The following is a 9,569-nucleotide window of genomic DNA, read 5'->3' on the forward strand; positions in this document are numbered from 1 at the left end:
CTTCTGGATTTGAAAAGAGTTGTAGTAATAAAGGAATATCTTTTCTGACATTAAAAAGTGACACTGGAGGGGCTGGAGAGATGACTCTGTGGTTAAGAACACTTCCTATTCTTCCAGAAGACTTGGGTTTGAGTCCCAGAGCCCACCTGGTAGCTAATAACTGTAACTCCAATTCCAGGGGATCCAACATCCTCTTCTGGCTTCTGCAGGCATTGCATGCATATGGTACACTTACATATATACAGGCAAAATACCCATACACATATAATAAAAATAATCAATAAAATATTTTTTTAAATGACACCGGAGAAAATGATAAACAATTGCACAAGTAGTTTATGGAGTGTTTGGATTATAATTATAAATAGCTCTTTGAAATGAAAATTAGTATTTTCAGTTGATTTTATTTTATGTCCCCATTTTTTTCTACATGAAAAGAGAATTCATGCTTTTATGTACAATAGCAAAGGCCTTCAGTTTCAATTTTTTAATTAAAAATTTGTTTCTCCCCGCCCCACAAGAGTTGGTTGTATGCCACAGTGAGTGTGTGGTGTGTGGGGGTCAGAGGACACATTTCAGGAGTATGTTCTCACCTTTGACCTTGTTGAGGCAGAGTCTGTCTTGTTTCTGCTGTGTTTTGTACTCAAGGCTAGCTGGCCTGGGAGTTTACAGGTGATTCTCCTGTCTCCACCTCTCATCTCACTGTAGGAGTTCGGGATTACAGATGTACACACAGATGCGTGTGGCTAGCACCTTTATCAGCTAAGCCATCACTCAGGTCCCTATTTTATTTTATTACTACCTTCTAGATATCTAGGTATCTTGGCTCCCTGTTAGGCTCTGCCCATAGGAAATGCTTGCAGGAGATGGGAGACTGGGGTGGGAGCAAACTCTGATCCTTGATGCTTGCTTCTGGCTTCTCCCATTTTTTCCTGCAATAATAGCTGTGTCTGCATGGCACTTTCCTATCATCTGTAGAATCAGCTTTTTATCATGTCCTCAGACACCCGATGAGCAATGAGTTCAAGTGTCTGATTCTAGAGGTGTGAACTAAACACACGGCAGTGGTGACATGGGGAGATCTGTGTGTGTCTCTGATCTCCATTAAATATGCAGATATGGACAAACACGTTTTGATGAAAACATGAAATGGTATATGACAAATGGCTTGAAAACACTGATGGGACTGGAGAGATGGTTCAGCAGTTAAGGGTGTGTACTACTCTTGTAGAGGACCTGAGTTTGGTTCCAAGCACCCATGGTCAGGCAGCTCACAACCATTCTAACTCCAGCTCTAAGGAGATCCAATGCCTTTTGTCTCCAAGGGCACCTGCACTCATGAGCACATGTCTACACACATGCAAACACACAATTAAAAATAAAAAGAAATCTTCAAAAGGAAAGCAAAGGGAATGTTGAGTTTTTGAACTTTCACAAAGTAACTTTTCTGGATTTTGTTCTGGATACCTACTAGAGTGGCCACCTTCTTCTCTCTGATGTAATCTTCAATGGCGTCATTATTAGGAGCAAACACAGTGTAAGCATCTGCAGTCTCAATTGCACTAGCCAGATTGTATTGCTGCAAAGGAAAGACATGAGAGCCTGTGAGGGACTCCAGTTCCCAGGCAACCTGATGAGATGCTTATGCAAAGAACATGGTACTTACAATGATATAGCCCCGGAAGATGGAATAGTCAGGCATCTGGTCCAGCCGGGTGAGTAGGTTTGGTAAGGAGACAGTTAAACCTCTTTGGGGAACCAGCACCTGGGAAAAGAAGCCCCAAATTTTGTTTAGCGTATTTTGGTAGCATTTGCTGTTTATTGATACACACAGAAAGTCCTGTTGCCTTCTTTAGGCAGTTAAAGGAATTGGCTCTGAAAATATTTTGATTATTCAGAGAATAAAATTGTTGCCGTATGAGAGTGATAAGACTAGATGGAACTTGAAAATGTTAGTTCATTTTTAAGTCTTGTTCTTGAATTAATTCTCCCATTTAGAGAAAATTTCAACTTGTTCCAAAAGTTGTTATAGACCCCTCTAAGGAATAAATTCTAACTTTTATTAATCTATCCTGTCAGGAAACATTCTTCAAATTTGACTGGAATGCAACAGGCTGCAGTGAAAATTCACTTTCTTTTGTTTCTTCTTCATTTCTTATCCTGGGAATTTTAAGTCTATTTCAACCAACCAAACTGAATTTGCTTACTTCATTCAGGGTAATAAAAATAAAAAGAGATGGCAATTTTACATAAAACAATTAGATATATGACATGTGTATGCTTGCGCTACGGCCTTGTGCAAACTAGTCAAACAACCTACTGTTGATCCACTCCCCCAGCTCTCTCTTGTTTATTGTCATCATCATCATCATCATCATCATCATTGGTATTTTTGAGACAGGGTCTGCCATGGTCATCATCATCATCATTGGTCTTTTTGAGACAGGGTCTTCCTGTCATCATCATCGTCGTTGTCATCATCATCATCATGGGTCTTTTTAAAAATATTTTATTATTTTTGTTCTATGTGTATGAGTGCACTGCCCACATGTATGTGAGTGCACCCGTGTAGTGCAATGCCTCGGAGGTCAGAAGAGGGCTTTGGATTCCCCTGGACTGGAGTTAAGGATGGTTCGTAGCCGCCATGTGGATGCTGGGAATTGAACCCGGGTCCTCTTCAAGAGCAGTCAGTGCTTTTAACCGTTGAGCCATCTCTAGGCCTCCATCATTGGTCTTTTTGAGACAGGGTCTCCCTGTAGCCCCAGATGGCCTAGAACTAGCTATGTAGGCCAGGCCAACCTCCATCTTACAGAGATCTGCCTGCCTCTGCCTCCCAAGTGCTGGAATTAAAGAGGAGCACAACCATGCCTGGCTTGCATTCTCATTTTTCAAACAGGGCCTTGCCATGTAGCCCAGGCTGACTTCAAACTCACGGTGATTCTCCTGACTCCACTTCCTGAACACCAGGAGTAAAAGCATGTACCACTAGCCCCAGGCTGGACGCTTGGTCTCCACTGCCACAAACACCACTCCGGTGTGGAAAGCACCACAGTGGTTTCAGGTTTGAGGGTACACGCTCCCTCTTCCCCTCCCCCACCGCCTCATCAGGCACTTCACTCATACTGTCATCTATCTGGTTCAAACGGAATTAGAGTTTGCAAATCCAGAACGGTTAATCAACACTTTGGCCAAGATAACAAATTCCATCTTCTCATTATAGAACCTTCTCCGATGAAAGACCCCCAACACTGGAACATCTTTAGTCTTTCGCTCAGCACAGATCAGGCTTAGCAGTCGCGTGCCCCGCCCCCCCTCACTGTCACGAGGGACTCATAGGCCACGGGACCCGCCATCTCAGCCACCATATATGGGAAGGAAGTCTCGAGTCGCCCACGGGCTGGAGCAAGGCGGGAGCGGAAGGAGTGGGTCAGGGATGGCCCAGATCCTCTTGCCTACTCTATGCCTATTGGCTGCTGCCAAGGAATGCAAATGAAGACACGTCACTTCCTGAAGTGTCTGGGCGCCATTTTCTCTCACACGCGCAGGAGCAACGGCTGGCTGCTGTCGGGCTGGTGCTAAGGAGCTGACTAGGGTCTCGGGGGTCTCCAAGGGTAAATGAGAGTGCGGTGGGGCCCGCGCGAGCTGGGGCTGGTCTCGGGCTGGGTGTGACTGGAGGGTGAGGTGCTAGGCTCGGGCCGGGTGGGGCAGGGTGTGAGGGGGACGGGTGTGACTAGAGCTCGTGCGCAGAGCACGAGGTGGCTGGGGTGTGAAGCGGGCCAGCCCAAGTACAGAGTGTGAGGTGGTCGGGGTGTGACTGGAGGGAGGTGAGGTGCTAGGTTCGAGGTGGCCAGGGTATGACTGGAGCTCGAAGTGGGGCTGGGTGTGAAGTGCACTGGCGTGTGACTAGGGGTGGAGGTGCTAGATATGAGGCAGGGTGTTAGGTGGGCTGTTGTGAGACTGGAGGGCCTGGTTGCTTAGGGCAGGTGTGAGGTGGGTCAGGTGTGAGGAGGGCCAGTATGCACTGGAATAGGGGTCAAGTGTGAGGTGGGCCAGTGTGCACTGGAAGGCCAGGTGGGGGGGTCAAGTGTGGGGTGGGCCAGTGTGCACTGGAAGGCCAGGTGGGGGATCGTGTGAGGTGGGCCAGTGTGCACTGGAAGGCCAGGTGGGGGGGTCAAGTGTGAGGGGGGCCAGTGTGCACTGGAAGGCCAGGGGGGGGGGGGTCAAGGGTGAGGTGGGCCAGTGTGCACTGGAAGGCCAGGGGGGGGGGGGTCAAGGGTGAGGTGGGCCAGTGTGCACTGGAAGGCCAGGGGGGGGGGGGTCAAGGGTGAGGTGGGCCAGTGTGCACTGGAAGGCCAGGGGGGGGGGGGTCAAGGGTGAGGTGGGCCAGTGTGCACTGGAAGGCCAGGGGGGGGGGGGTCAAGGGTGAGGTGGGCCAGTGTGCACTGGAAGGCCAGGGGGGGGGGGGTCAAGGGTGAGGTGGGCCAGTGTGCACTGGAAGGCCAGGGGGGGGGGGGTCAAGGGTGAGGTGGGCCAGTGTGCACTGGAAGGCCAGGTGGGGGATCGTGTGAGGTGGGCCAGTGTGCACTGGAAGGCCAGGTGGGGGGGGTCAAGTGTGAGGTGGGCCAGTGTGCACTGGAAGGCCAGGTCGGGGGGAGGGTCAAGTGTGAGGTGGGCCAGTGTGCACTGGAAGGCCAGGTGGGGGGGGTCAAGTGTGAGGTGGGCCAGTGTGCACTGGAAGGCCAGGTGAGGGGGTTCAAGTGTGAGGTGGACCAGTGTGCACTGGAAGGCCAGGTGAGGGGGGTCAAGTGTGCACTGGAAGGCCAGGTGGGCCAGGTGTGAGGCGGGCTGCTGTGGGACTGGAAGGCCAGGCCGTGGCTGGCCAGTTTGGGACTGGAGGGTGGGGCTTGGCTGGGTGTGCGGGTGCTGATAGGATTCCTAATGCCAAGGTGGAGAACGGTACCACTGAGACAGAAGTTCTGTTGTTACAGGACAAAATCTCCAGAATGTTTCAAAATCCCGTGGACGACACCGAGTTCGTGCGGGGCATGAGGCCCTGGGTGAAGGGCGTTCTCCAGTCGGTGGGACGCCGCAGCTGCCAGGAGCTACTGAGGAGCCTGAACGGCTTCGGCCCAGAGGACAGGTACTTCTATAGCACCTCCTGGCCAGATGTTTCTCCCCAGAAACTTTCCAGAAAGAAAAGCAAGAAAAGCTACCGAACCAAGCTGTACTGCTGCAGTCTCTGCAAGTACTCAACCAATGTGCTCACTTATTTCAAAAATCATTTTCATCACTGCCATGAAGAGGAGGCCGTTGGAGAGCTGCAGGTCCTGTGTCCGGAGTGCTCCTTCTTCTCTCAGCCAGAGGTGGTGAGCAGGCACTTCCAGCTGTTCCACCAGTCAGCTGGGGCCAGGCCGAAGGTTGCAGGAAAGGGGAGGTCATCCAGGACTGGCAAGAAATGTTTCATATGTCTAAAATGTAACTTTTCCAGTACTTTGTTCTGTAGCATGAAGAAGCATGTGCTGTTGACCCATTTTCACTACTTGCTTAACACCTATGTTGGCCTTCATACTAGGGGGCAGCTGGAAGTTAGGGGGCAGGAGGAAGCTAGGGGACAGTGGGCAGCCAGTGATGTTCTTCCTGTGGAGAATACTCTGCCACCTGAAAGATATTATTGTAAAAAATGCAATGCCCACGAGAGCAGCCAGGATGATCTGATGTCCCATATTTTGATGTCAGGTGTACATGAGGACTTGGAGAGGAAGCTGAGGTCCATGATCTCAGAACAGAGTAAGAGGGCTGGGCTTCTGAAGCAAACGCGTAGTGCTCCAAAGCCAAGGGCTGGCTTGTTTAGACAGCCAAACAGAAGTGCTTCCCACGTGACGTCCCCTGCACAGCCACCTCCCTTCCACCTGGCCTTGCCACAGAATAGTGGAAGTCGGGCTGTGGTGCAGGTAGTGACTAGGGCCCCAGGTCCTTCCTGGAGTCTTACTCGTTCATTGCCCACCACTGTGCCATCCCACCTGGCTGAAGTCTCTAGCCCTCTACCTTTGGGCCAGACCAACTTCACCACCCTGCAGCCTTCAGCTCCCTCGCTTGTCTTTTACTCAGGGAAGGCTCCACATAATCAGCCTGTAAACCTGCCTGTGCTGCCCCTGGGTCAGCCACTTGGGCCTGTGAATAAATCTGTTGGAATCAACATTCTCCCAATGAATCAAGCCATCCAACCTGAGGTTTTACCTCTCACACAGCCCATAGGGTCTACAAGCAGATCAGTGGCCCCTCCAGAGAGACTGGTGAGGCCTATAAGCAGGCCACCGGGGCCTCTAGTGAGACGGGGAGGACCTATAAGCAAGCAGATGAGGTATGCTATCCTGCCTTCTGGTCTCTCTGTCAGTCCTGGAGTTCTGCAGACCACCTCATCAGGAGTGATTTCTGTGAGTCAGGCAGTCCCGTTGGCAGTCCTTCCTGCAGGTCAGGTGACCCCTGCTTCGGTGATTCCTGCACAGACGGCAGTTTCTGGGACCCTTCCTACAAGCCAAGTGGTCCAGTCAGAGCTTTTCCATGTAAATCAGACAGCCCCATTACAGGTTCTTCCCTCTGGCCAGACAGTGCCCTTCGGGGTTTTCCCTGCACGCCAAGTACCATCATCTGGGCTGCTGTCCCCCAAATGGCTGGCAGTCTCAGGTGTCCCTGTGAACCAAGGTGTGAGCTCTGGTGTTCTTCAGCGTGGTCAGTCCACGACATCAGAAGTCCTTTCTGCAGGCCCACCAGTAAGGCCCAGTGTGCTGCAGCTTAGTCAGTTTGTGAGCCAGCCAGTAAGAGCTGAAACTTCACAGAACACAGTGTTCCTCAAGTCAGGCTCTGTTCTCAGGAAACTATGCCCAAAAGAGGTACAAGTGAATGGGAAATCCGTATATACACCGGACCCCATGCCTGTCACTTTGCCTGTTCCTCAGGGTGTTAGCCTTGTGACTGTTACCCCATCACAGATGCCCATTCGATTCTTGCCCTCCAATGTAGGCACACAAATATCCAGTGCTCAGCCCAGCTTGCCTTCCCTGCAAGGGCTGGTGGGCACTGCTGACCAAAGCGTATTGAGTCAGGCTACTTCACCTGAGGTGGATATGGTTCTCAGACAGGCCAAGCACCAGGCTCACATGGAAGAGGTTCACAAACTATGTGAGTCTAACTCCAGTGAGAAATTTGAACCAGAAAAGCTGGTGGTTTGTGCACCATTTCTGAAGTGGACAAGGGGGAAGAGTATGCATTGCCTCTCCTGCAAGTGCCTCGTCTCAGAGGAGGAGGAGCTAAGGTACCACTTGCTCACACATGGCTTGGGATGCTTGTTTTGCCCATGTACTTTTCACAACATCCAGGGTCTCTTGGAGCACAGCAGGATTAAGCACCCTGGGAAGAAGAGGCTATTTTTAGATTATAGCAGCAGGGGTTTTCAGTTGAACCTAGATGCTAAGGGCAACCTATTGTTCCCCCATCTTGATTTCATCATCACCTTGCCAAGAGAGAAGCTTGGGGAACAGGAGGTCTACTTGGCTATCTTTGCTGGGATACACTCCAAATCACTGGTGCCCTTGTATGTTAAGGTGAGCCCTCAGGATAAGGTTGTGCCCAGGCTGCCCAGCAAACATAATCTGACTTGCCCCTTTTGTTTTAGCACATTTCTGATACCTGATGTCTACAAGTTGCATCTGAGGGAGAGACATCATGTCATGCCAGTGGTCCAAACAATGCTTAGGCCTCCAGCCTTCAGGTGTGTCTATTGTTTGGAAGTCTATACTGGAAACTTGACCATTGCAGCCATTGCTGGCCATTTGCTGCATTATTGTAAATGTGCTCCCAAGGACAGAAGCTCAGACTTGCAAGTCCAGCCTGGTTTTGTTGAGAGCAGTGAACTGAAGTCAGTCAATGGGAAAATGAGTCTTGGTTCTGCCTTTCCTGTAAATGTAAAGAGAAAGTGGCCAAATGGCCATTTAGGAGCAGAAGCCCAGAGGGGTGGGGAAGAGCCCATGTTTGATCTAAAGGCTGATGTAGCAGGAGGTCTAGAGGGAGGGACTTGTTCTGGTCCTTTAAAGAGACAAGGGAATGAAAGCATGACCAAGGGACTGGTGGGCAGTGATGACTTGCTCCAAGCCCTAGCATTGGATCTTAAAAAACACAAATGCCATTCCCATAAGAATAAAAAGCAGTTTCTTAGAGATTATTTTCATAAGAAACCATATCCTAGCAGAAAAGAAATAGAACTGTTGTCTTTACTTTTGGGGGTAGGGAAAATGAATGTCGCTTCATTTTTTCGAAAAAGAAGGTATATTTGCATGAAAACAATAGAAATGTACAAACCCACTGTACTTCTAGGCTTTGACATGTCTGAACTTGGAAATGTTAAACACAGGTTGAACTTTGAGTCTGAACCACAAAACTCAGCTTAAAGTCCTAGGCAGTGGTTTGTGTTGACTTTGGACACCCTCCTTTGCTCTGTTGTTGTGTATCTATGGCTCTGCAGTGTTCAGAAAGACTTAGTTAAGGAAGCAAACCCTACTTCAGATATAGTTTCCTGCAGTTCAATCTCCAGTGCTACCTCTGGGTTTTTTTTGTCATGTAAATTAAAATTTTGGTATTCCATATATGCCTTGTTTTCCTAGAAGCTTCAATACCAAATAATAAAACCCTGAGATTTACAAATACTTGCCTATTTGTTTTAGGAAGCATCTTGTTTGTGTACACTTTATTAGCTGAAAATTAGAGCATTGTTCTGCAGCTTTAGAGGCAGCAGCTAAGGACACAGTACATACCTAGAGACTCAAGTACTGTGATGTTTATGACTCCGTATGGACACATTTCTGAGCATTAACATCTGCTAATTCTATAAAAGCTATTTGCTTATGAGGTGATAATTTTGATTTGCATTTGTTCAGATTCTGAAAGGTTTGCCCGTGTGTAGACCATATTTGAAATGGAGCACAGATTTTAGGCTCAAAGTGAAGGCGGTAGATCAGGGGCTGTCTTGATGGTTGGAACAACTGGGTAGATGTGTTGGTTAAAACAAAGAGTTGGGAAAATGGGCTTTCCTCTGGCCCAGGTATCCAGATGAGTGGTATGGGGGATTGCCGAAGAATCTCGGTTGTATCATTGTCTTGGGGATGCCAACACTGTTTTCCAAATAACATAAAGTAAAGCACCAGATCTAATAATGTAAGCTTCAGTTCATATTGGGTGATGTGCGGGGAAGAGCTTGTCTCTCCTTTCAGGTGAAGTACTCAGAGGGTGTGAGGCCTCTGGGAACTAATACAGTGTTACTATGTGAATTAAAAAAGGAACATTTGCATATAATGTCTGTACTGTGCTTTTCGGCCTTGTGAATTTGTTCTATTGGGTGTGCTCTTGTCAATTCTGAGAGTTTGTTGGACTTTAAAAATCCCATTATGTGTGTCTGTTTTGAATTAAAAATTGTTATATCACTACCAATAAAAGTGAAGTTTTTTTTTTTTAATGAAAAAAGCTGTGTTTTAAAAGGAACTGTATAGGGGATTCATCATTATACACTGAATAAATAT

The 9,569-nt window shown here is 48.6% G+C and overlaps 1 protein-coding gene and 1 pseudogene across 1 annotated transcript in view; one reads left to right on the forward strand and one right to left on the reverse strand.

Annotated features, from left to right (window-relative positions):
- The window catches only part of Stab2 (stabilin 2), a 162,229-nt gene that overhangs the window by 76,616 nt on the left and 76,044 nt on the right, over positions 1-9,569 (reverse strand). Inside the window, 2 exon segments of the mRNA XM_029568320.1 lie at positions 1,472-1,579; positions 1,667-1,765. Of these exon segments, the coding sequence (XP_029424180.1) occupies positions 1,472-1,579; positions 1,667-1,765 (207 nt within the window).
- Positions 4,998-8,451, forward strand: LOC115072042 (annotated as a pseudogene).

The sequence above is a fragment of the Nannospalax galili genome, unplaced genomic scaffold (assembly GCF_000622305.1).
Source record: "Nannospalax galili isolate Female #2095 unplaced genomic scaffold, S.galili_v1.0 scaffold39, whole genome shotgun sequence".
Classification (NCBI taxonomy): Eukaryota; Metazoa; Chordata; class Mammalia; order Rodentia; family Spalacidae; genus Nannospalax; species Nannospalax galili.